Source organism: Notamacropus eugenii, chromosome 3 (genome assembly GCF_028372415.1).
Source record: "Notamacropus eugenii isolate mMacEug1 chromosome 3, mMacEug1.pri_v2, whole genome shotgun sequence".
Classification (NCBI taxonomy): Eukaryota; Metazoa; Chordata; class Mammalia; order Diprotodontia; family Macropodidae; genus Notamacropus; species Notamacropus eugenii.
Window position 1 is genome coordinate 410596690 of NC_092874.1, and position 26580 is coordinate 410623269.

General features: G+C 37.3%; 1 protein-coding gene across 1 annotated transcript; it reads left to right on the top strand.

Annotated features, from left to right (window-relative positions):
* The first annotated feature begins 5241 nt into the window (after positions 1-5241).
* Positions 5242-26021, top strand: LOC140532253 (ATP-binding cassette sub-family A member 13-like). Its single transcript, XM_072650690.1, has 9 exons — positions 5242-5364; positions 6583-6747; positions 8756-8955; positions 15410-15537; positions 17445-17545; positions 17804-17980; positions 24191-24396; positions 24505-24568; positions 25920-26021. Exons 1-9 carry the CDS (start codon positions 5242-5244, stop codon positions 26019-26021), a joined length of 1266 nt encoding a protein of 421 aa, XP_072506791.1.
* Positions 26022-26580: the final 559 nt, after the last annotated feature.

Genomic DNA, 26580 nt, shown 5'->3' on the forward strand with positions numbered 1-26580 from the left:
ATCCTGGGTACCTCATTCTGTTTCTGTATTCAAGGAATCTCTGTGTTCCTGCTTTGGGCCAGTGGCCTTAATTCAATTACTGGCTTGCTGCTTCTTGGAAGTATCTGGAAGAAGGAAGGACTTCCTTCATATAGTAGAAGAATTTTGGGAAGCAAAGCCATTGATGATTCAATTGAATTTAACTGTGTTCAAGGAATTGTGCTAAGGACTTTGACTACAAAAACATAAAACTTTAAAACTTTGCCCTGATGGTGCTTACATTTTGTAAGGGATATACATTTAATTTGTTAAGCAAAGTTACAATAATTTGAGGAAGGAGAGAACATTAATTTCTGAGGCCATCAGTGAAGACTTCCTATTGGAGTTATGCTCAGGTTGAAATAAGTCATGACGGAAGCTAAAGATTCTAAGTTGAGGTGAAAGAGAGAATGCCTTTCAAATATGGAGGACACACATGGAGAAGGGAAATGGAATGATGAGTTTTTGAGTAGGATAGCTTGGCAGGAATGTACAATGAATGAATAGTAGTACTGTGAAAACAGTCATTTTGGAGTGGAGAAATCGTAAGCTCATGTTAGAGTCATAAAAATAAATCTTAATTTTATTAAATTACAGAACTTTGCTAAAGTAAAGATCCAATTTGTTTTGATCACAGAGTCATCGACAAAAATTGCAGACTGCTATACTGTATTTAAAAGATGTCTATCTTTTTACCTATCAACTTCATGACCTTTTCCCTTGTGAAAAAAATCAATATAGATCACTTAAACTCAGAGCTGAAAAGAAATGAAAGAAATAAGCAGGCTTTCCTAAATGATTTTCTATAGTAGATCATATCTTCACAGTTCCATAGTTACCTAAAGGTTACAGAGAATATAAGAATTTTTGTTTGTTTATTTTAAAAAATGACTCTGTAGGACAAAATGCAGCCTTAAAGAATCTTGTCCTAAAATAATATCTTCCCTACAGATGTTAGGATTGTATAAGAGTACCTGGTAGACACTAGCACAAAACTCACTTTGTTAATCAAGGCATAAAATACACCATTGACAATATTTTCATTGATTCTAGAGTTAGCTGGATTCAGATCTCACTTCTGATACTTATTGCTTCAGTGACTTTGGGCGACTCACTTACCTTCCATGACCCTCAGTTTCCTCATCTGTAAAATGAAGGGTTAAACTAGATGGATTCTCCTGTTCCTTCCCACTCTAGATCTATGCTCCTGTGACCTGGATGTGGACATCTGGTGCAATTTGATTTAACTTCAGTTTCTTTCTGTATAACAGCAACAATAATGATAAAAACTTTTATTGATTAGTCATTTCATTTGTGTCTAACTCTTTGTGACTCCATTTGGGGTTTTCTTGGCAAAGATATTGAAGGAGTTTGCTATGTCGTCCTCTAGTTTGTTTTTATAGATGAGAAAACTAAGGCAAACAGGGTTAAATGACTTGCCCAGGGTCACAGCTTATAAGTGTCTGATGCCAGATTTGGACTCAGGAAGATGAATCTTCTTATGAGTCCAGGTCTAGCACTTTGTCCCTTGTGCCACCTAGCTGCTCAGTGATAATGACAGATAACATTTATATAGTTCTTTCTCTGTGCCAGGCACTGTGCTAAGCACTTGACAATTATTATCTCATTTGTTCCTCACAAGAATCCTGGAAGATAGGTGCTATCATTATCCCCATTTTACTGATGAGGAAACAGACAAACAGAGACCAAGGCTTGCCCAGGATCACACAGCTGGTAAATATCTGAGGCAGAATTTGAACTGAGATCTAATTCGATCTATGATCCTCTGTCCACTGTACCACTTAGTTGTATCAAATGAAAGGACTGAGCTCTGTAGTTTCCTAGATCACTTTCAACTATAAATTCTTTGCTACATATACTTTAAAAAATATTTAATACCCTATGTTTAGATGCCAAAATGGTGCCTGCTTAGGGGTAGGAGGGAAGGTATGGTGTTATATCTGAGTTCATGATCAAATTATATGCCTGGGTTGAAGGGTAGGGCAGAGACATTGTTTTCTGGGGACCACTGAAAATTCTGTGCATTCAAAGAACAGCTACTTTCTGATAGTTTCAACCCACACCATTACAAATTGTGAAAAAAAATGAATATTTCATGTTTTTGGGTAGTCACCATTATCCATTGCATAAAATACATATAGGACAGTACAGTGGAAAGAGTGCTACTTTTCAGATCTGGAGACCTAATCTTGCTGTATCAGTAGCTGTGTGACCTTGGATGACACTTTATTGATCTTGTGTTTAAAACATATTACTGGCTGCCTATTGCCTGTGAGATAAAATATAAAATCATTAGCTTGGTATCTTTGGTCATGCACTATCTGGTTCCCACCTACTGTTTGAACCTGATTTCACACTGATCTCCTTTATGTAGACATTAAGTAGACAAAGTCAACACTGATGGACTACAGTTTTTCCCTAATTTTGATATATCTTTTTCCTCTTTGCATTCACAAGAACCATTTCTTGAGCATGGGGTCCCCTCCTCTTCTTCTGTCTTTTAAGATTTAATTCAAGTGAGAACTGAGTAAATTTACAAGAATACAAGTCATTCCTCAATTGTTAAATGGTCAAAGGATATGAACAGTTGGTTTTCAGAGGAAGAAATTAAGGCTATTTGTAGTTATATGAAAAAATGCTCTCACTGTTGATTGGAGAGATGCAAATCAAAGCAACTCTGAGGAACCACATCACACCTGCGTGTGTTCATCCTTCATTGCCAAAGAAGACCATGCCATCAGAGAAATAATGACATGACTTGCACTTGACTTTGTTTTGAGGGAGGGAGGGCTGTGCAGGTCACCAGCCTCACTTCTCCTCCAGAGCCATCTGAATGCAGTGACCAGATATTCATCAGGATGACTGGAGATGACCCAGGATGAGGCAATTGGGGTTAAGTGAGTTGCCCAAGGTCACACAGCTAGTGAGTGTCAAGTGTCTGAGGTGAGATTTGAACTCAGGTCCTCTTGACTCCTGCACTGGTGCTCTATCCACTGCACCACCTAGCTGCCCCTACATCACACCTAGCAGACTGGTTAACATGACAAAACAGAAAAATGATAAATGTTGGAGAAGGTGTGGGAGAGTTGGAACACTAATTCATTGTTTGTGGAACTGTGAGCTGATCTAACCCATCTGGGGAACAGTTTGGAACTGTGTCCACAGGGCTATAAAAATGTGCATATCTCTTGACCCAGCTATATCACTTCTAGGGCTGTATGCCAGAGATCATAAAAGGACCCACATATACAAAAATATTTATAGCATTCTCTTTGTGGTGGCCAAGAACTGGAAATCAAGGGCATGTTCATCAACTGGGGAATGGCTGAAGTTGTGGTATATGAATGTAATGGAATACTATTGTGCTATAAGAAATGATGAACAGGTGAACTTCAGAAAAACCTGGAAAGACTTTTATGAACTGATGCTGAGTGAAGTGAGCAGAGCCAGGAGAACATTATACACAGTTACAGCCACAGTGTATGAGAACTGATTTGGATAGATTTAGCCCTTTTCAGCAATGCAAGGACCTAAAACATTTCCAAAGGACTCATGATGCAAAATGCCATCCACAACCACATCCAGAGAAAGAACTATAGAGTTGGAACACAGAATGAAGCAGACTATTTTCTCTTTTGTTATGTTTGCTGTGTTTTGTTTTTCTCATGGTTTCTCCCATTCTCTACAACTCTTCTATGCAACATGACTGATGTGAAAATGTGTTTCACAGGAATGTGCGTGTAGAGCCTATATAAGATTGAATGCCATCTTGGGGAAGAAGGGGGGAGGGAGGGGAGAAAATTTAAAATTAATGAAAGTGAATGTTGAAAACTGAAAGCAAATAAATTAACAAATTTGGGGAAAAAAGATTTAATTCAAGGGCCACTTCCTCTGGGAAGTCTTCCTTGACTCCTTTTCCACCCTTCTCCCCAATTATCAGTGCACTTTCTTCTCAACATTCCTTATTTCATTCTTACTTGTAAATATGTTGTATCCTTCTTCTGCCTAATAAAACAGTGATATCCAGCTCACCAAGAAACAAGGGCCAACAGAGCCATATATGCATCAGGGCCCCTGTTGACCATTAAACCACATATGTATATACATTTCTTTTGTTGAGACTAATATATCAATACATTTGAATCAGATGAGAACTACAGTTTAATCTAGTTTGAGCCATCTTTGGGAGTATTGCAGTTTATGTGTTTGACACTTCTGTAACAGAATATGAGCTCGTTGAGGGCAGAGCCTATTTACTCATGTCTTTATTGTCCTAAAATCTAGCACAGTGACTAGAACAAAGTTAGGAAAAGGTTGTCGGATTGGATGTCTGACTGCTTTGGGCTTCAATTTCCTCTCTGTAAAATGAAAGATTTGGGCCAGATAATTTCTAGGGTCTTGTCCTATTCTAAATCTGTATAGTTCTAAGTCTCTGCATAATGTTATACCTACTGTTAAAGCCTTTTTTGTTACACTGCTCTCTGTGTATCTCTACACTATAGTCAAATAGGATAACTTTTGTTGTGCTTTTTCTTATCCTGCCCTCTCTCACCTCTGGACCTTTGCCCCAGCCATCCATTCCCTATGTATGGAGTGACATTGTCCATCCCTCACCCCTGTCTAGTAAAATTTCTTTCAGACCGCAAGGCTCAGCATAGGTGCCACCTCTTACACGAAGCTTTTACTAATCCTCCCTCTGTACCTTGTGTCTCATAGAAAAGATCCCTCCCTTCTTGAATCTCTCATAAATTCTCCTTCATTGTCTTCACTTCATTCTGCTTAATTGCACTTCAGTCAAGCAGCATGTAGTCATCAAGTGTATATAATATTCTAGGCACTGTGCTAGGAGTCCTGGGAATACAAAGACAAAATTGAAACAGTCCCTGCTTAAGGAGCTTATATTCTATCAAGGGAGATGTTAAGTATATGTATATGTGTATACAACGTGAACATAATGGAAAGATAAAAGAATTCTCTGTTGGACATGTTGAGTTCAAGTTGCCTATGGTATATCCATTTAAAAATGTCTGGTAATCAGTTGGTGAGACCCATTTGCTGGAAATGAAACTCCCAGTAGAGACTAATGTTGAGTATATAAATTTGGGTTCCATTTCCATAAATATGATAATTTATACCCGTGAGAGCTGATAACATAATGAAATGAGAGAGTTTTAAGTAAGAAGAGAAGAGGCAATGAGCGATATGGGATATGAGATAATGATCAAGCGAGGGAGAATGAAAAGGAACATATGGCTAGGAGGAAAATCAAGAGATAGCAGTAGCATGAAAAACCAGATAAGTTATAGTATTCCAGAGGAAAGGATAGTAAACAGATGCTTCATCAAGGTCAAGAAGAATGAAGATTGAGAAGAGACCATCCAGTAGAAGGGATAGATGGCAATTAAGAGATCACTGATTATTTTGGAGCAAGAAGTTTGTGTTGGGTTATTATGTTGGGGAGGGATGGAGGGAGAGGAAGTGGATGCATACTTTTCTAGGAGATTGTCTGAGAAAATGAAAGGAGATATGGAATGATAGCTAGTGGAGATGATAGGGCTAGAAAAGATTTTTTAAGGATGAAGGAGAATTGGGAATTTCTGAAGACCATAAGAAGGGAGCCAGTAGATAAAGGCTGAAGATTAGAGGGGATGATTTGGGGAGTGATTTGCTGGAGGAGACCAGGCGAGATGTGATTAAGGGTACATGGAGAAGGGTTGATCTTGCTAAGAAGAAGTGTCATCTCTTCATCAGAGACAATAATTAAAATTTTTTTAAATCATAATTATAATGATTATTGTTTTTATTCTGTATCCTTCCTACAAAGTTCCTTAAGGGCAGAGATGGTAATCTTTTTCAGCTTTGTGTTTTCTGTAAAGTTAGCTCTTAATGTTTGTTGAATTGAGTTGAATTAAAGATGAAAGCAGAACTCTTCCCCCTAATCCTGTGTAATAGGAGTAGTTGTTCAGTTATAACAAAAACATAATGGTATTATATGCAGGCTTAGAGAAGTCAAATTTTTTGGTTCTCTTTTGGAAGAAAAAGCATTTGTTTGATGGAGGTTTATTTACCTTCTTGGATTCAAATCTACATTTGAACTCTTCAAACTGGGTTACTCTTTGATCTTAGCAAAACAGAGAAAGAAAATAATGCCTGCATGAGCTGACAGACTTTATTTTCCAAGGACAAAAATAGCAACAGAAATCAGTCGCTCTTCCTTTAGGCGATGCATGGATGAGTACCTTGAATAGCACCATCTTCATGTGCTTGCCCTTGTAAAACAACTTTGTCTTATTTCTTTTGGCATAATGAGAAAAATTAAAAGAGCATTTTCCTTTTGTTTTCTTGAAATAACCATTTCAATAATTCACAACAATGTAAACAATCAAGAAGAGTCAGTAAGATACCTGACCCCTGGTGCTTACCTTCACTAACCAGTTATTTGTAGAGTTCTTGATTTTACACAAATGAAGTATTACTTATAAAACAGTGTCATTTAGAAGAAAAAGCAGATCCTCTTCTAAACATATCTTGTGTCATTGCCAGATTCCCACAGACAGCTCACTGGAGCAGTTTGTATGTTCAGCCTTGTTCAACACATCAGAAGCTGAAGTTGACAACAGCTATAATCGTGGAAACTGTAACATCCAGTGGTCAGAAGTCAAAGGCTATCTTGTCCATTCAGTCAGCTGGCTCAAAATCTACAAACAGGTATTATTCTATGGAACAGGATCATTCTTTTCCTCATTTGGAATGTTTCAAAGAAAACCTGATTCACACACTATCTGTTAACTTTCTGAATTATTGTTTCTCAGTTGTCAACTTCAGAGATTGGTGCATTGGATAGAGTGCAGGCTTGGAGTCAGGAAGACTTGAATTCAAACCCATCTTCAGACACTTGCTATAAAAGTGACTCTGTAGAGGTCATTGGCACCTCTATTAACCTCAATTTTCTCAACACTAAACTGAGGATAGTAATAAAAACTACCTTGCAGAATTGCTGTGAGGATCAAATGAGGTATTTGTAAAATGCACTTCACAAAGTACCTGACACATAGTAGGCACTATATAAATGTTTATTCTTTCCCCTTCACCTTCCCTTTGTTGGGAGATGTGGGAGGCTAAATATATTTACTTAAGAAAGCATTGAAAATTTGTAAATTTTGCTATAGCTTGAAGTATTTTTTTTTGGTAAGACTAATGCATTTGCTTTTGGTGAAATGCTGATATTATTTAACCCATTGTTAATTAATTCACAATTCTATGAATTTGGTAGACAAAAAACAGGACGAAAGTTTTCAGTTTAGACCATAGAGTTAGTTTGCAGAGTGAACAATTGAGTTTTCATACCTTTTAAACTATCATTATCTGTTCAGTAGAACAAATCATAGGAACTCAATGTGGCATTGCCCATTTAATTTAAGCTCATATTTAATTCTACAAAAAGATCAACAATTTTGTTGATGTGGGGGTCCCATCTACCAATGAAAGTTGAAATCTCAATACAACTCAGATTGAATTACAGATTGTCATGGCCCAAAATATCCGTGATCTTGGTAGCAATCCTTCTTATAATCAGCCTCTATGATCTAAGTTTGGCTAATCTTTGAACAACAGACACACTTTATCACTCAGAGCTATCTTGGCTTTGTGGTTCATGCTTGAGTTCCACAGACATAACCTTTTAGAACACAGCATCTCTGTCATGCCATGGGGAGGGAAGGGGCAGGTCTTGGACTGAAGAAATTTATGTTTAAATGAACAATATTTAAAATAATTCAATCCACATTTTAGAAGCAGCTGGTTGCAGTGGATGGAAGCTTGGCTTTAAGTTCAGTCTATAAACATACAGATTCTGTGATCATGGGCAAATCGCTTAAGCTTTAAGTGCCCCAGGCAACTTTAAGACTGAGTTGCAGAACCAGGTGTTAAGCTGTACTGGCAGATAAAGGTTCCTCATGGAAAGTTCCCCATACCAAAGAAATCACCAGTCTCTTTCAAAAACTGCCCATCATGCATTTCCTCTTCCAGATACCCAAGATGAAATACATAGCATGTGCTTAATAAACAATTGTTTTTGCTCTTCCCCATATGCTGAAATCCAAGTATATAGAGAAATATACCTAAATATGATAAGCCTAGCTTTGTACTTTTATCTAGCATGTATTGTATATGAGTTTTTATAAAACTGTTTGCATGTTGTCTCCTTCATTAGAATATAAGCTCCTTGAAGGCAGGGACTATTTTCACTTTCTTTTTATCCCCCAGTCTTTAGCATTGTGCCTATCACAGAGTAAGCATTTAACAAATAATTGTTGACTAACAATAAAAATGTAATGATAATAACAATAACTGATATTCATATAGTATTTTAAAATTTTCTTTATAAACATTATCTCATTTGATCCTCACAATAATAAGTACTATAGATATTTTTAATACTCATTTTATAGATGATAAAACTGAGGCTAAGATGAGGTAAAGTGACTTGCCCAGGGTCACCTGACCAATAAATGTCAGAAACTGGCTTTGAATCCAGGTATTTTTGACTCCAAGTCTGGCATGCCATTTACTACATCTTGTTGCCTCTCAAAGTTATTTTTTCTATGAATTTTAAACCTCTTGTCATTATTTCTGAGTTCTCTAAAAGACCAAAGAAGCTTGAATAACATAGACACATCTCATTTTAAACAACTGTGATCTTTTTTTAAATTTTCAGGTGATTCAGCAACGGCTAAATGGTAGTGTGGTTCAGAAGATTCTTACTGCAATGGAACAAAGTCTAGTGACTTTCAGAGATCAATATCCTGAAGACAGTGATTCATGGAAACTGACATCAGTGCTGCATATCATGATTCACCTCCTGGATGACAGTGTGGGACCAGAATCCCTTCCAAACTACCTGCAGTCTCCAAAGATGTAAAGCAAATTTGCCATGTTTCACAAATGAGTATAGACTAGATGACATTTGATTTGACCGCATGATAATCCCATTAGAAATGGGTACTGTGCAATACAGCCAACTGCACATTTAGCTCCGTTTATACTGTCCCTCCCCCCACCCCCACTAGGTTCCAGGCTTCTATCAAGAGCCATTGTTGGCATTATTTGTAATTGAGGATTGTTAATTTGATTCTCAAAATAATTCAATAGAGATTATGCCTAATAGCAACATCACTAGCTGAAGGAGTCACTAACAGGATGTTTTAAATGCTCAGTTCAGTTGCCATCATTTTTTGTTCTTATTTCAGAATGTCTAGGAGCTGGGATTTCATCAGCATGGGTGCTCCCTCCTTTGATCGTTACCCTTGGCAATAGATCACTTTTAAGAATTGCTATGGCAAAAAAAAAAAAAAATGTCACTGTGTAGCCAGTCTACTGATACTTACTTGTCATGGGTGCTACTTAGTTTAACCCACACCTGGCCAAAAGTCCCTTTTACAGCTTCCTCAGCAAGTAGTTACTTAGACATCGCTTCAAGGATTCAAATGAGTTGTTATTTATGAACAACAGATGCAGTCTATTTCATTTTTGGATAGCTTTAGTAAGTAGGAGGCTCTTCATTATACAAATACTATATTTGTCTCTTCAAACCTGCATTCATTGCTCTTAGTTCACCCTCTGGAGCCAGAAAGAATAAATCTAGTTCTTCCTCCATGAAAGCCCTTTAAAGACTTGAATACAGTTATTATATCCCCTACTGTCTTCTTCTTACCAGGCAAGACCAAGTTCCTTCAGTGGTTCTTCATGTGGTGTGGTAAATTATTCTCAGTCAGCCAACATTTATTGAATGCTTATTATGTGCCAGGTACTGGGGTTACAAGGCAAAACAAAATCTGGGTCCCTGCCCTCAAGGATCTCACATTCTATTGATGGAGATATCATACAAGCAACTATGTAATAAAAGACACACACAGTATTAATGGGAGATAATCTCAGAAGGAATGCACTAGCAATGAGGGATATCAGGAAACCCCTCTGCAGGAGGTGGGATTTGAGCTGAGTCTTGAAGGAAACTAAGGAAGAAGGAGGCAGAGATGAGGAGGAAGAAAATTCAAGGAATGGGGAAATCAATGAAAAAATGTTACGTTGGAAGGTAAAGTATCGTGTATGAAGAATAACAAGAAGGCCAATATTGTTGTATCTCAGAGTATGTGGAGAGCAATAAAGTATAATGTTACTGGAAAGGTAAAATAGGATCTTTTGACCAAGACAGTTGAACATTATAGATGCCTTTCTCAAAGATTTCAATCATGAAAGGGAGGAAAGATATAATATAATTGATGGAAGGGACAGTTGGATCAAGTAAAGATTTTTTTTAAAGATGAGAGGAAATGTGGGTATGTTTGTAGGAAGGAGAGAAGTAGCCAATAGATAGGGAGAGATAAGTAATTAATAAAAACAGAGATAATAGAGGGAGCAATCTGCCAACGAAGCTAGAATGGAATGGAAGTAGCAAGGAGCAGGGACATCTTTTATGAGAAAAGAATGAAGGAGTAGATAGTGGAAGATGTTTGAATCATGCGAGATGAGGAGGAGAAGGGGAGAAAAGGGAGATTTTTGGCAAATGACCTTAAGGTTTTCCAGTGACTACATGGTCCTCAACTGAGGGGACAGTGGAAGGAGGTGTCATGGCAGGCTTCAGGAGGGATGAAAAAGCTTGTTATAGCGGCTATGGTGAGTAGGAGAGTGAATCAGTTAGGTGGAATTTGAAAGTATTGTCTTGCTTCAGAGAGGACCTAGTTGGGATTATGGAATATAAATTTGTAATGAATTCTTCAGCACAGTTTTTTTTATTTCCTCTAATTCCTTTCATTAGTAGAAGTATATAGATGATAAGGCATCAATGGTGGGAATAATCTAAGTTTGGGGCTTGGCAAAGCATTATTGGTAATAGGATAATGGAGTAAAAGATTGAGTGCAGAAAACCATGTAAGGTGGAATGACTTATCAGGGGGTCAAGATGTGGAAGGAAAGATAACGTATCCTGTCAAAGGTAATGGCCTGGGAATGAGTTGAGTAGAAGATATATTATTGGTCATTGGGCAGATGAGGAACAGAGTTGAGGTCCTAATGCAGAGGGAAAGATAGAATGATAAAGAAATTATGATGAAATAAAGGCATTTCAAAGCTCATGAAAATGGAAGTGGCACACTTGTGAGTAATGTCGGGGTCAAAGATATGCCCATCTCTATCTGAAGTAGAGGGAAAGGGTAGGTCATAAGAACTGAGTAGATTGAAGAACAGGGAAATTAGAGTATTTGAGAGAGTATCAATGCATATGGGGAAGTCCCTTCGTATGAAATCAGGGTTTTGAGTAGAGAGAAAGACTGAGAGTGAGATACTAAAATCACTGAGGGAAGAAGAAGAGTAGCCCAAATACACTTCCCAAAGGAGGAGATGTTACTAAATGCTGGCCATAGGAGTCTAGAAGTGATCAAGGGGATCAGTGAATATTTCAACCCATCCCTCCATACCATGGGCACAGTTGGGTACAGTACGAGTTCCATTATTACTGGAAAGCTTGGCTAGATATGTTGTCATTAGGCATCCACCAAGTCTCAGTAAGAGGAGTGGAAAAGGAAATGGTTTAATATGAAAGTAAGCTTATTAACTATGGAACAGAAATTCCAGAGAGCACTGAAGAAGGATTAGTCAGATCTGTAATAGAGGATTTTGGGGTTAGGGTTGTGGAGAATGGAAGTAAGGGAGTGGATTGTGGGACATATGCAATAATTTGTACAATGATAGTAGGTTTCAGAATGACTGGGATAAGGAGTGTATGGTGGAGTGGGATTATGTTAGTCACTGAGAAATGAGTCCCAGCAGAGAATCATTGGAGATATGTCTTTTGAGGGAGTCAGGTTATTTGACTATTCAAAGCCTTCTCTGGACCTCATAGCACGTAATGGTGTTAAGTCTTCTGATGCTCAGAAGCCAGATTTGTAGGATGCAGAAATAGGGGAAAGTATGGTCTAGTGTCAGGACAGCAGGCAGGAAATGACCAGTCAAGGTAGCTCAGACTGAAGAAAGTTCTCTAGAATACTAGAGAAGGGGGGACTTGGATCTGGGCCTGATGCAAAGCTCCCTGAGAGATCTCTGGAGCAAAGGGATCACAGGTCAGGGCTACCTTTACATACTTTCCAGATTGTGAACTTCCTTGTGAAAATGCAGTGCCAAGAATTCAGCAAAGTACTTAAAATTTTGTATCTGACAAGGGAAGAGCTTAGCAGGACTATCATCTTTCAGATTCTGGGAATTATTCTCTCAATGCAGTCTTAGATTACATTAGCTCCTTGGAAATATCTTCCTCAGATAATTTCTGAGGAACTTGTCTACCTACTTCTTTCCCCTTATGTACTTGTGAAGCTGATAGACCCAGATGTAGATTTTTACACTTATCTTTATTAAATGTCATTTTATTAGATACTTCTCATTGCCATAAGTGTGCATATAGAATGTACCAACACACTAAGGTACACCTAAATCTGTGCTGTGTGCATGCTGAGTCTTTATTTTTAACCTGTTGATGATACTTTGATTCCTGAATTTGTTGTCTAATGCAAGAGCTATCTGTTCCCACTTTGTGTCATCTGGAAATTATGTAAGCATGTCTTCATTCAAGTCATTGATAAAAATGTTAAAAACCAAAAAGCCAAGGGGACATTCGCAGGTCATTCCCTTAAAGACTTTCCAAACTGACATTGAACCATTAATGATTACTCTTTGTGTCTCAACATCAATCAGTTCTGAAATTGACTTAGATATAGAACTAATATCTCTTTATCATATTCATAAGAATAGCGTGAAAGACTTTATGCAATGCTTTATGTACAATGCTCTGGGTAAATGATATCTACAGTACTAATCTGATTGATCCGTCTAGAAACTGTGCCAAAAAAGAAATAAGTTTATTGTGACATGTGATCCATTATTGATGTAGTCATAAGGCTGTGCAATCATAAAGGAACATTTAATTTTCATAATTCTGTATAGTACTTACATGATTTATAAAAATCAAGCTATTCTTGCCTTCAATTAGACTTTTAATAAACAATATTCATCAACAGATCAGGGAAAGTTTACATCACAGTTATAATAGTTAAAATAGTTTGGGGAGAATCATAGAGTCTTGTATTTGTCCTTTGTTCTCGAAGAGAACCGTGACATCAAGGAGATGATGACATGACTTGCACTTGACTTTGATTTGAGTAAGGGAGGACTATGCAAGGTCATCAACCTCTTTCTTCTCCAGAGTCATCTGGGTCCAATGACCAGATATTCATCAGGTGACTAGAGATGGCTCAGGATGCAATGGAATATCCTGGCCCTTTTAGGCTGACGTATTTTCAGGTTCTCACTTTCAGTGAGGTAACTAGTGCCCATTCAGTGAATAGCCTTCTTGAAGAAATGAGTCAAGAGATAGTCCTTTTAATAGAAAAAAAAAATCCAACTGGGAGGGGAAGACCCTCAGGGTTCCTGGCCAAAAGAGAGACAGTTACTATTTACTACTTACATATATTTACATCACAGTTACAATAGTTCAGATGGTTTGAGGAGGATCATAGAACCTTAGGTTTTACAAAAACCTTATCTAGTTCAGTTTCTTATACAATAGAAGAATTGTCTTCATAGCTTTCCTGACAGGTAGTCATCCAACCTTTTGTTGAACACTTGTAGGGATAGGCAGCTGAGAACTTTGTGAAGAATCTCATTCCTTTTATGGATAGACCTATTTGTTGTATGCTGTTAAAATTAAATATCTTGCATAGTTTATCAAGTTCTGTACTCTGGATCTATGCAGAAGATATTTAATCCCATTTCTGCATGCTATTCCTTAAAAATATGCAAATATAATTATCTTTTTTGCCCAATGACTATAGACCTAATAGTGGTATTGCTGGGTCAAAGGGTATACACAGTTTTAAAGCCTTTTTGACATAGTTCCAAACTTCTTTCAACAGTTGTTGGATTTAGTTCGCAACTCCACCAACAGTGCCTTAATTTTCCAATTTTCCCACATGCTCACCAGTATTTATCATTTTCTTCTTCTGTCATATTAGCCAATCTCACAGGTGAAGTAATGTCTCAGATTTTTTTTTCTAGCTCTATAAAGTAATTATTTGGTAGTTTGACTTAGGGGTGATATTTCTGTATTCAGATATTTGAAGTGTTATCATGTGGAACAGGAATTAGGCTTACTTTGCTTAGCATTAGAGAACAGAACTAGGAGCAAGGGGTGGGAAACAGGAATTTCATCTTGATATAAGGAAAAATTTTCCTAATAATTGACACTATCTCAAAGCAGAATGACTGCCTTTGGAAGTTCCTTAGGTGGAACTTTTCAGAGAGAAGCTGGATGAGCAAATCTTAGGGGTGTTGTAAGGGAAATTTTTGTTACAGGAATTTGTAGCAGGATTTGACTCCATGATCTTTGTGTAATTTTTCACCTGAGAGATTCAATATTTGAACCAAGGGAGGAAATGATAGGTTCCTGGGAGCTTAATGATTTTATACTTCATTCTTAATTTCTCCTAATCTGGTAGTGGTAAATAAATATATTGATCTGCACCAGGTAGCTCAGCTTTCTTCAGCAAATTCAATATGGCAGTTTTCAGTTTTTGCCACTTACTTTTGCTGGAGGTTTCTGGTTGTGTTTTAATAAGAAGTGATTTCGTTTTTTGATTTTAATGAAAGGAATATGGGATCCACAAGGTGCACCTAAAATAATACCAAATTTATCCCATTAAAGGGCCAACAAGCATTTATTAAGGGTTAATACATTCCAGACTTATCTTTGCTTTCAAGGAGCTCCTCTTCTTATAGGGGAGAAAACATGTAAGCAGTTATGTATAAGCAACATATTTATGGTATAAATTGTTGGAAATTTCATGAAAGTGAGCAAAGCTTATTATAGAAGTTTGGATTTTGGCTGAGCCTTGAAGGAAGGCAGGAAAGTCAAGAGGAGGAGGTAAGAAAGAGAACATTCTAGTCAGGGGTGACAGCCAAGGAAAAGGCAGAGTCAGGAGATAAGAGTATCTTGCTTTACTAACAGCGTACAAATGTCTATGTGGTCACAATGTAGATTATACCTCTGATGCTGCAGGCCTACTGGGGTCCCTTCACTCCTCTTCTCAGATCTCTGTTGGATGTTTCTCCATTGTATGCCATCAGATTTTGCTCCCAGATTGAGGGAATTTGTCAGACACACTTTCCTGAATTTAACATAGAAAATGAATGATGATTTTAGCTTTTAATATGCGAATAAACTCCCGAAATGGTGAATGAATATTTTCCTTGAAGTTGTTTTTCACTTGCATAAGTGACATGTTGAACTAATTTCCATTGTGTTTTATAATGTTTTTGCCTCCAGATTAGCGTATCTGGCAAAATTTCAGACCATTCTTCAAAATCTGCCTCATTGGCCAACTGTGAAAAGATTGCTTCTGGTAAATGGAGCTCTCAGAAATGTGATCATCAAGAATTTACATTTCATCCGAGGTAAAACTTATCTGTTGCTTGCCACACACTCACTAATAGCTGACATGAAATCAATGAATAAACAAATATGGGATTGATTAGTAAGGGAGAAATGGAATTGACTGATAACATTGCCAATCTGGAAAATAATTCAACTTTCCAATATGTTCATATTTATTCAATTTTGTGATACTTTCTGGATCATCCCAGAGTTTATAAAACCAGGGCCCAATACCCAATATTGTAATTCCTACTGTATACTTTTCTTGCAAAAGAATATACAAAATGACAATGATGAGGCTGGTTCTGTGACTATCATATTGGTTGTAGCAATTCTAATTAAAAAATCTCTATTATGCAGTGGCAGGCCTAGTTTATCTGTAGTAGGGACAGGAAATTTTCTTTTACAGATAGCCTATATGGAATTTTCAAGGTCTTTTTTTTTTGAAGGGAGAGTGTTCAAGGGAAGGATTTGTGGGCTAGATTTAATACAGATAGTTGGAGCTATTGACGTTTGTATCTCAGAAGAGCTATGGTTCCTGGGTAACAATATCCACAAAGATAGTTTTCTTCCATGAAAGTTTGAGTCACAGTAAACACCAAAAAAAAGAAAATGGGAGAGAATAGCATAGAGTTAAGTATTATAAGGCTACAAATGAAGAAGGGACCTTGAAAGATGACCAAATCCAACTTTTGTTGGAATAGAAATGTCTTTTACATCAATCCTACAAAATTGTTTCCTAATTCTTACTGACAACCTCCCATAATAAATATTTTCCTCATTCTCTCCAGAAAGCATCCCTTCCATTTTGGATACTAATTATTAGTTTTCCATTATTTTGAATTTAACTTTAGTTCCCTAATTCCTAGTTCTATCTTCTAGTCTGATATCCTTTCCACAAAACAGTCCTTCAAATATTTCAAGACTATCATTGTCTACTCTTTTTCTAGACTACACCATCTCATTTCCTTCAACAAGTTTCTGATGCCCAGCTTTGGAATTTCTTTACTCTCTTGTTGCTTTCTTCAGGGAATGTTCTAAAATGTTCCAACACTACCAATGTCCTTGGACCAATGGATAGCATATTGAAGTTATCACCTTCCTTGCTCTGGACAATACTATTAATGTCATCTAACATTACATTCATACTTTTGGCTTCATATTTTTATTTTGCCTCATGTTGACATGGTGGTCCTCTAGAACTCCCAGGTTTTTGTAATTAGTGACTTTCATAGTCATGTCTGTGTATTTTTGGTTTTTTGTATTTATCCATATTAAATTTCACATGGCTAGTGCCAGCATTCTGTTTCAATTTGCTGGATCTAAAATCTGTAATCCAGTGTATTCATGGTATTAGAGAAGTAGGATTTATGTTTATTTCAACTCACGTACTTGTCAAAGGTCTTTGAAAAAGGAAAATGAAACTGCTCAGCCAAGTTGAGAGTTCTATAGATCCACATTTCCTTATTCTTCTACTTGGCTTCAGCTCAAATTAAGAAAAAAATTTTTCTCTTGAACTTGTACTGATGCAAGTAATCAGGCTGCGGTGGCTACTGCCTTCACCTTCCTTTGCCCAGTAGGACTTTGGTCAGTTCACTTTTAGGAACAGAAAAAGGCCATTGAGGAATCGGTCTGTCCATGATCATGAGCGCTAACACTCAGAATTAGGGAATTCCCTCATTTTACACATTTGTCTTGCTTGCGACATCTTTCCCAGGTTGCAGGCAGTCTAAAAGAGACTCATTGTTTTAATAATAATTACATTTATTGACTTTTTCTTATTGAGTAATAAATAGTTATAAAGTGTATAGGTATACTTACAAAAACATGTTCATTTTAAGAATTCAGCATATAGATACATTTGAAAGATACATGGACTTAATTTAATAAACTCTCTTCTCTTGTATACTTCTGTGCAATTTTATAGAAGTTCTAAGTAAACTGGAAAGATTGGCCCCATTTTCTGAAACGGATGACTTGAGCTCATTGCAGTTGGAAATGGACACATTCTTTAGGGATTTAAAACAGGTAAGCCATAGTGAAAGATTTTAAATAAACCATTTACATAAAACCTACAAGGGACTTATGAAATATTCAGGCCTGTTCTCATTATAAGTTGCATTTGATAAAGGCATACAATTGTAGACAGGTTTTTGAAAGCCTTTTGGTTTTCACTTTAAACTTTTATTTTGCAAATTTATGTTATTATGACCAGCCTTGGGATGACCATTATGAAAACGATTTCTGAGTTCTCTGATTTTCTCTATATTCTGATTAACATCTTAGATGCTGACAAAGAATTACCCTTACACAAGCCAAGATGTACCTTTTGTTTCTGAAGAGAACTTTACTCTTTTGGAGAACTCCAAAGTCATGAAAATGCTAAGCCAATTAAGGAGGCACTCTCATTCTTCCAATGAGACAATCTTTTTATACAACCTACTCCATTCAGTCAAAGAGGCTGTAAGTATTTTCCCTACCATTGATATCTTGGAATATGTACTGACTCATTTTCTCATTTTGGAGGTTAAACTACTTGTTAACACATATATGCATATATATATATTTATATGCATATGGTCATAGAGTCAAAGCTGAAAGGGACTTTTGGAATTATCTAGTCCAACCCTTTCATTTTACAGAAGCAGCAGCTGAGGTCAGTGCTCTTTCCATTGTACCATCAAGATGAAAAAAGCACATTCTTAAGGTGTAAAGAAAATTTCTGAGTGTGTGCATAGGAATTTAAAAAGTAAAAGTAATGAATTCATTAATGTAATGCTCAATAATCATTTATTAAGAGCCTACTTTATGTAATACACAGAAAATACAGATAAACAAAACACATATAGGCAGAGAAGGGAGATTCAAGGTGCTGTGTGGGAACTGAGGAAGGTGATAGCTAATTGAATGAATTAAGGAAGCCTTCATGGAGGAGGTTGTATTTGAATTGGATCCTGAAGGCTGAGTGTGAATGAATGGATTAATGAAAAAAAGTTAATTTGTGCCAAGCCCTGTGCTAGAATTAAAGATGTGAATACAAAAGTGAAGTCAGTCCAGGCCCTCAAAAAGATTATGTTTTAATGAGGGGAGGAGGAATAACACATACAAGAAAATGGTGGCTAGGGATGGGTATTGTCATTTGGAAAGTTGTTGTTGTGCTTGTCTGTCAAAGCCGAAGAAAACCATGCCATCAGAGAAATGATGACATGACTTGCACTTGGCTTTGTCTTAAGTAAGGGAGGGCTGTGCAGGTCACCAGCCTCACTTCTTCTCCAGAGCCATCTGAATCCAGTGACCAGATATTCATCAGGATAATTGGAGATGATACAGGATGCACTGGAAAGTTATTCAAATGGTGAATGAAACCTTTCCAGTGGCAATAGCAGTGTTAATTTGATTAATGTTTACAAAACTGGAAGGTGGGGGTGAAAAAGGTAAACAAAAGGTCTGGTAGAATGTGTCTGGTAGAAAATAATTGGATGATTGGGGAATAAAATGAAGTGAGCCTGCCTAGAATTAGTGGACCTCAAGAAGAACTCACCAATCCAGATAATGGGGCTTCAAGGTGGGAATTCTAGTGATGACAAAGTTGATTTCTAGGCCATAGTCTCTAGTCTCAGCAGCAATTCAACTGGTAGGTAGAAATGAAATAAAATTTCAAGAGGTGATTACGGGGGAGGTCATTATGGGCATAGGGAATGGCATGTCTAGGATATGGCAATTTAGAGTGGGAAAGAAGTTTATAAATCACTTAGTTCTCCTCCCCTCCTATCACCCCTTTATATATGAGAAAAAGAAAACTGAGTTAAAATTGGAAAAAAGTGAAACCTAGATGGGAACTAATGGCCTAAGAGAATGAGGAAGGCACAGGAACCAATCATAATGAAGGCAGCAAGTAGATTTGACAGAAGTAGTGGTATGGGATTGATAGAGGAGACTGTGGTCAGAGAGAGGAATTTCAGAGTTTGAAAGCACAAAATCATAGAACTTTAGAACTGGAAGAGACCTTCACTAACATTTATTTTATCCCTTCCCCAATTTCTGATACCACAATTGGGGAAATTAAGGCCAATTTTGTCTTTTGATCATTATTGTAAGATAGAATAGTTACAAGTAGTTGTGATGTCTAAGGAATGACCTCCCAAATCCACAGTGAGTAGATGAAAATGAGAGGGAAAGGAGTCTATAGTCATGGAGGTTATTAAGATCCTAAGACTTGAATGTTAGAAGGGACTCTGATGTGATTATTGAAGACACTGAGAAGAACATGGCACGGAGAAGATGGTGAATCAAGTGCAGAAGTCTTTAAAGAAAATGGGAGAGCATCTTAGAGAGAATACAAGGAGGAAAATAGAATTAGAACCAGAAGACTTGGTTTCAAATCCCACTCTGACACTACTTGCTTATCATTGGGACCTAATTTTCTTCATTTGTAAAATGAGGTATTGGGCTATATGATCTCTAAATTCTCTTTCATTCTTCTGTGCTATTGGTGAATGACAGTGATGAGAATGGGGACAAGGTGGTGTAAATGGATTGAAGGAATTTCAAAATAAGCAAATGTTGGCATGGTGGCAATATAGAGGTATAGAAATGGCAAATCATTCCACAAACTCTAGCTTTCATTACTCCACTGATACTGATTTCTAGAAGTTATCAGTAGCTCCCAATCTCCAGATCTGGTGGCCTTTCTTAATCGTCATTCTTCTTTATCTCTCTATGCTATTTAACATCAGTGACAGGTCCTTCTTGAAATTCATTTCTCCTTAGAGTTACCTGCTATTATGCTGTATTTGTTTTCCTTCTACTTCTTAGATTGCTTCTTTTATTTTTTTGTCTTTCCCTCTCAGTCTTTGATTAAAGTAATCTGCCAGGACCCAAGCTTTGGAGGTTTGTTCTTTTTCTTATTTACCTTGGGAATCTCATCTATAACTCAAGGCTCCAACTATAATCTCTATGCAGATGTCTCCCCTCTTCTCTCTTCCCTGTCCCCAAACTATATCCTGAGCCTCTTTTCTAAGCTTCAGTTTTATATCTCTGGTTGTCCATTTGGATGTCTTGCCTAGAGAAGCTGTCTTAAACAAAAATTAGGTTTTTTTAAAGAATGTATAGCAGTCATCTAAAACTCCACCAAATTCATCATTACCCAGAATATATTTTTAATCAGGGTTCCCCATTGCTATTAATATTATCATCAATCACCTAAGCCTGAAGCTATGGGATGATGCACTACTGTTTCCCTCTTCTCTCATATCCAGTCAGGTACTAGGAAGGCCTCTCAGATCTGTCCATTCTCACTGGCATTATTATAAATTATACCTAAGGTGTTCATCATTTCATGCCTGAAATATGGCTAGTAATATCTCCTTCCCATCTCAGTTACTTTGTATATGTATATATGTGCATATATGTATATATGCTTGCATATATCCATAATACATATATGTATATATAGATATACATATGGGGCAAATAGGTGGTGCAACAGATAGAATGCTGGACGTGAAGTCAGGAAAACTCATCTTCTTGAATTCAAATCTGACCTCAGACACTAACTGTGTAACCCTGGGCAAGTCGCTTAACCCTGTTTGTCTCCGTTTCCTCATCTGTAAAATGAACTGGAGAAGGAAATGGCAAACCACTCCAGTATCTTTGCCCAAATGAGGTTGTGAAGAGTGGACCATGACTAAAATGACTGAATAAGCCTATATATATATATACACATATATATGTGTGTATGCATGACTGTATGTATGCATGTATATTATATATATGTCTATGTATATTTGTGTGTGTATGTGCATGTATCTCCTTTTATAGAATGTAAGTTCTTTTAGAGCAGGGATGGATTCATTTGTCTTTGTACCCTTTGCATCTACCACAGTACCTGGCACATAGTACAAACTTTGTAAGTGCTTATTGGATAATTTGTTGATTGTCATTTTCTATAGTCTCTTAATTGGCCTCTCCTCTTTTCATTTTATCATAGCTACCAGTATCATATTAATCTTCTTAATGAATTATTTTACACACATTCTCCTTTACTCAAACTCCTTAATAGCTTCCTGTTGCTTAGAGAAGGGATCTTAAACCCACACTATAGTCTTATTTTATATTGATAACAATTATCTATGTATATTCCTCCATCAAAACATTTGTTTCCCTTTTCTTCTTTTCAAAGATTTATACACATACACATGTACGTATATGTGTGTCCCCCCACTGTCTTCCCCAATAGAATGTAAACTTTGTAAAGGCAGTAACTATTTCATTTTTATTTTTATACCATTAGTTCTCAGTAGCTTAATAGATGCTTGATTGATTGTTCAAGGGAAGAAGAGTTGTATATTCTACTTTGGGGGAAAATGAAAGCATTGGGAGGATGTCCAGGTTTAAGTCCTTGGAGTATAGGAGGAAGTCCAAACTCTTTGCCTAACATTAACCTCCACAATATCGTTCCAAAATATGCACTTTCTGTGGACCTCAGTTTCCTTATCTATAAAATGGTCCTTTTCAGTCAGCATGGAGTTGGACTGGATATTCTCCAGGTTTGAACTCAAATATTCTCTAATTCTATCTCTTCAAACTTGTCTCTATTGTGATCCTACCCTGGAAGAATTGGTTTACTCATTGTTCCTCAATACATCATGTGCTTTCCCACCCCACTGCCTTGTGAGCTCTCCTCTTTTGACTTTGCTTTTCTAAAGTCTACTCTTCCCTTGATGCCCAGTTTAAGTGTCTCCTCCTCAGATAAAACATTCCTTAGCTATCCCAGTACTCAATGATCAGTCCCCACTTGGAATTTAATAGAATTTATTGTCTATGCTGCTCATTTCTATACTTAGGAGGTACTCATTTTTTTAATAGCAAAACTATGATAGAAGACTTTAAATAGCGAAAGGTTTAGAACATGAGGGTCTGGGTCCAATTCCTGACTCTTTATATACATATTTTTTTTTGAGGTGGGATGGTATAGTGTATAGAACAATGGACTTGGGATCAGGAATACCTGTGTTCAAATTTTACATCATACTTATTAACTTATTTGATTCTGGGAAAGTTAGTCTCTCCAAGTGTCAGTTTTCTCACCTGTGGAAATTAGGAGCTTGTATGAAATTGCCTTCAAGGATCCTTCTAGCTCTAAAGATAGATTATGAAGCGCAGACTAACCATTTTGATACCTGGGGCAATTCACTTGTTGGGGAAGGGAATCAGAGTGAGAGAGCTATAGAGAAATTCACTAGGGGTATATTGGTCACGAGTAAGGAAGCTTATCATCATCTGGTAGCTACCTATTTTAGATAATTATTGTTGCCAGTAGTGAACTGAGAATAAGTATGGATAAGTTAATAGACATCTGGCCTCCAATACAGGAAAACCTGGGTACCAGTCCTGTTTCTGATATGTGTTAATTATGTGTTCCTGGGCAACTGACTTAACTCTCAGTGTCCTAGGCAACTCTTAACACTATACAAGTTACAGAGGAGGTGCTGATTTGTCAAGAAATTTACTAAACTAGTGGAATTACAGGCCAGTCAAAAACAGTTTGCTAATCTCAATTATTGAAAAGATGTAGAAGAATTGCAAGTGTTTTCAACATCCTTTAAATTTTGTTGCATTGGACAGAGCTATGGTCACCTTGCCCTAGTTATGGGTCTCCACATCAAGGAGGACTAGCACCTCTGGTGTGAAGGCTTGTTGTGCCCTTTTCAGGGCTGCTTATCCATCTTTGGTATCTGCCAGGCACTCAGCTCTCACCTATGACTCCAAGAAGTTGTAGCATGTGCTACAGGACCACATCCTGGTAAAGCTGTCTTGGCAGATGGGCTAAACCAGGTTGAGGATAACCAATAGACCTCAAACTCATCAATGAGTTAAGGGAATGTCTATCCTAAACATGTAAAGACTTCCCCTGGTGGAATGGGTGGATGATAACAATTTGTTCCAATGGCTATGAAGTTGACCAAAGTAGGTACTGTGGAGTACTTAGAGCTTGGTCAGCCACAGAAGATACCAAGGTCATCCGTTGTATCCTGGGCCATTGCCAGTCATCATGACTTTTGCTCTGCCACTGGACTTTAAGACATCTGGAAGGGAGAGTGAAGCTGATGACTTTGTATAACTCTGACTCACTTAAATCCAATTCAGGATCAAATCACAACATCACCCTTTGTCATTAGTCCTCTTTATAAACAAAAAATGAGCAGTGAACAACAGTGGTATGATTATATACCCTCTCCCTATATCTCATACCTGTTTTGTATTCCCAAAGTCAAACAAAGTCCCATTTTGTAGGTGCTCAATAAATATCTATTAATGACAATTAATTTAATCTCAGAGTAGAAGAAATTAAGAAAGACCTCATTTTAAAAGAATTGACTTTTCAAACAATTCTTGACTTCTTTCTTACTGTTTTTTTCCATTGATACATCATAATGTTTATTTTTCAATCCCGTAATTAGAAAGGGAACAGAGTAAAAAAACATCATTTAAAACATTTATCATCAGGATTAAAAGACCTCTTTATGTTTCTTGAACTTTGTGGTTTTGATGAGTCACTTTCCTTTGCTGAGCTGTAATGTTAAGTAAGAACAGTAGGCTTCTGAGTTTCAAAGTTGTTGAGTATTAATTGGCTTACCTATCACAAGCTGAATTTCTCTCTTTCCTATTAAGGATGGGATTTTTCAGGAGGTGCTCTTTGGACAAATCAATCAGACCATTGCCATAGCAGAAGGCTTTCTGGGCTGGCAAGAAATTGAACAGCAACTTGCAGAGAGTACAACACTTTGTTCTTGGTTGTATCAGTCATTAAGTACCCAGCTATCCCCTGGAGAGGATAGCTCCTTCATTTATTGCCAGGAAAAGATCATTTCCATGATGTAAGTATACCATGTTACTAAAGAAAATCAGAATTGGAAGTCTAAATGATTTCAACCTTATTTTTAAGAGATGCACCAATCAGAATAATTTAAATTCATGCTTGATAGTGATCAAAATATGCCTCTTGTCTTAGAAGCATCCATTGTACAAAGGGCCCAGATTTTCTTTAAGGTAAGTCTGTTAACTTGAGTCTGTTAACCTGCCAACCTGGGAGAATCTATGTGCCAGACAGCCTGGTGGGCAGACAACAAATTCTTCATTTTCAAAAGAAGTCTTAAAGGAATGAATGAAAATTATTTATTAAGTGCTTACTATGAGCTAAGCATGGCTAAGTGTTGGGATAAAAATACAAAAGTGATAATTCTTGTCCTCAGGGAGATTATATTCTTTTTAAAAAATTATTTTAAAAAATGTTTATTAATTTTGAACTTAAGTACAAAAAGACAAAAAGGAGAGTATTTCTACATACACAGCTCAACACAGAAAGAAAATTCTATATGAAACCATGGATTTCCATTTCATATTGTTTACTTAATTTTCTTTGATTGCTCTTTTTTCCCTAATTTTTCCTCACTCTCTCTTATTTGATTTTTAAAGTCCTTTAAAGCTTTTCAAAGAACTCTTGTGGCTTTTTACCATTTTTCCTTTGAAGTAAGAATGACTTTTTAAACTTCACTATCTTCTTCTGAATATGAACCCAGGTCTTCTCAATCCCCATAGCAGCTCTCTGTGGTCAGGTTCTTTCTCATTTGTTTACTCGTCATTTCGTTCATTTATTTATTCATTTTTAGCAGCTTATTATTATAATCAATTTCTGGTCCTAAGGTATAGGGGATGATGCCTCAGATTTCGGGTTTTTCACATTGCTGTTTTCTGAGCTTTGTCTAGGGGCTCACCCTCTGGCACTCCTTTCTACCTCTGAGCTATAATAGCTAGGGCCCCCAGCCATGCCATTCCTGCAAACACTTTTCTTCCCTGCTGTCTGTCCAGCAGCAGCAAACTTCAGCGCAACCCACTGCCCTGGAACTGAAACCAGGGACTCTGCTCTCCTGCAAGTGCTCTCAGCCTGTAGAGTCTCTGCCCCTTCACTACCATACTCACTGGGCCTGTGCTCCCTCTTCCTTGTCCACCTGTGTCTGGTCAGCATACCTGGGTCTGACATCCAGTGACAGCAGAGGGTCCTTCAATGTTACCATACTCTGTTGCGTGACCCCCATACTGTCCAAGAGGTGAAAATTCTTAAAGCTGAGGCTGCTTCCCAGCTGCCCCCAGGACTAGTTATTTGTTGATTCAGCAGAGTCTGCCTGGAGGCATTTGCATTTCAATTGGGTTAAACGTCCACCCTGGGAGGCTGGGTCTTTTCTGGGGTCATCTCAAGTTGTCTTAGGAGGATAACTGCTTTACCCCAACTTTTAATTATTTCTACCACTCAGAGTTCACTTTGAGAAGATCTTTTATCTTGTTTGTGGGAGAATTTTGGAGAGTCCAGTATTTCCTGCTTTATTCTACCATTTTCCCACAGGGATATTATATTCTAATGGGGGAGACGAGATGCATTGAGGAGTGGTGGTCAGGGAAAGGCATTGTGGTCTGGGAAGTTACAGATGGTGAATGGAAAACATAAGGCAATCTATTCCAGAGGTGATGGCTAGCATTAATTTGGTAATGTTTCCATACTGGTGGTCCTGTGTCTACCACGTTGATATTAGAAGTCATTATTGTTCTCACTTTATAAATGGGGAAATTATAGCCCAGTGAGACTAGTGGAGAGTCAAATGGATAGTAACTTGAACCCAGGTCTTTGGACACCAAAGCCTATATAGCAATGCCTTTCTGTTATTGCCATTTTCATCTTCTAATTCCTGATTAGTTCATTTTTGGTAATATAGCCTTTACTGTTATAAAAGGGCTTTTAGAACTATATTCTAGTTATCTGGTGATTAGCAACTTTAGCTAAATTCAGCCTAGCTCCTCCAGCAGAAGAAGACTCTTCCCTTGACTGTCTTATCTAACTACGGCTGCATTACCAATGTGCTGCTCATACTTAGGCCCTGTGAACGGGTTATTTTTGATCTCAGGGGAAATAAACCTTCCTTTCCTTAAGGGCTTTCTTCTGTCTTGACTGCAAAGATGATACTTCATTGTTATTAACCACTCCAATTTAAATTTAACTTCAAGCTGCT

What these genes read in the sequence shown, in the direction of transcription:
- LOC140532253 (XM_072650690.1), top strand. Translation starts at nt 5,242, where the DNA reads ATGGGATATGAGATAATGATCAAGCGAGGGAGAATGAAAAGGAACATA. An exon ending in GTATTCCAGAGGAAAGGATA is followed by an intron (nt 5,365 to 6,582) that starts GTAAACAGATGC and finishes TGTCATTGCCAG; the next exon opens with ATTCCCACAGACAGCTCACT. An exon ending in GGGCCCAGATTTTCTTTAAG is followed by an intron (nt 24,569 to 25,919) that starts GTAAGTCTGTTA and finishes ATTTTCCCACAG; the next exon opens with GGATATTATATTCTAATGGG.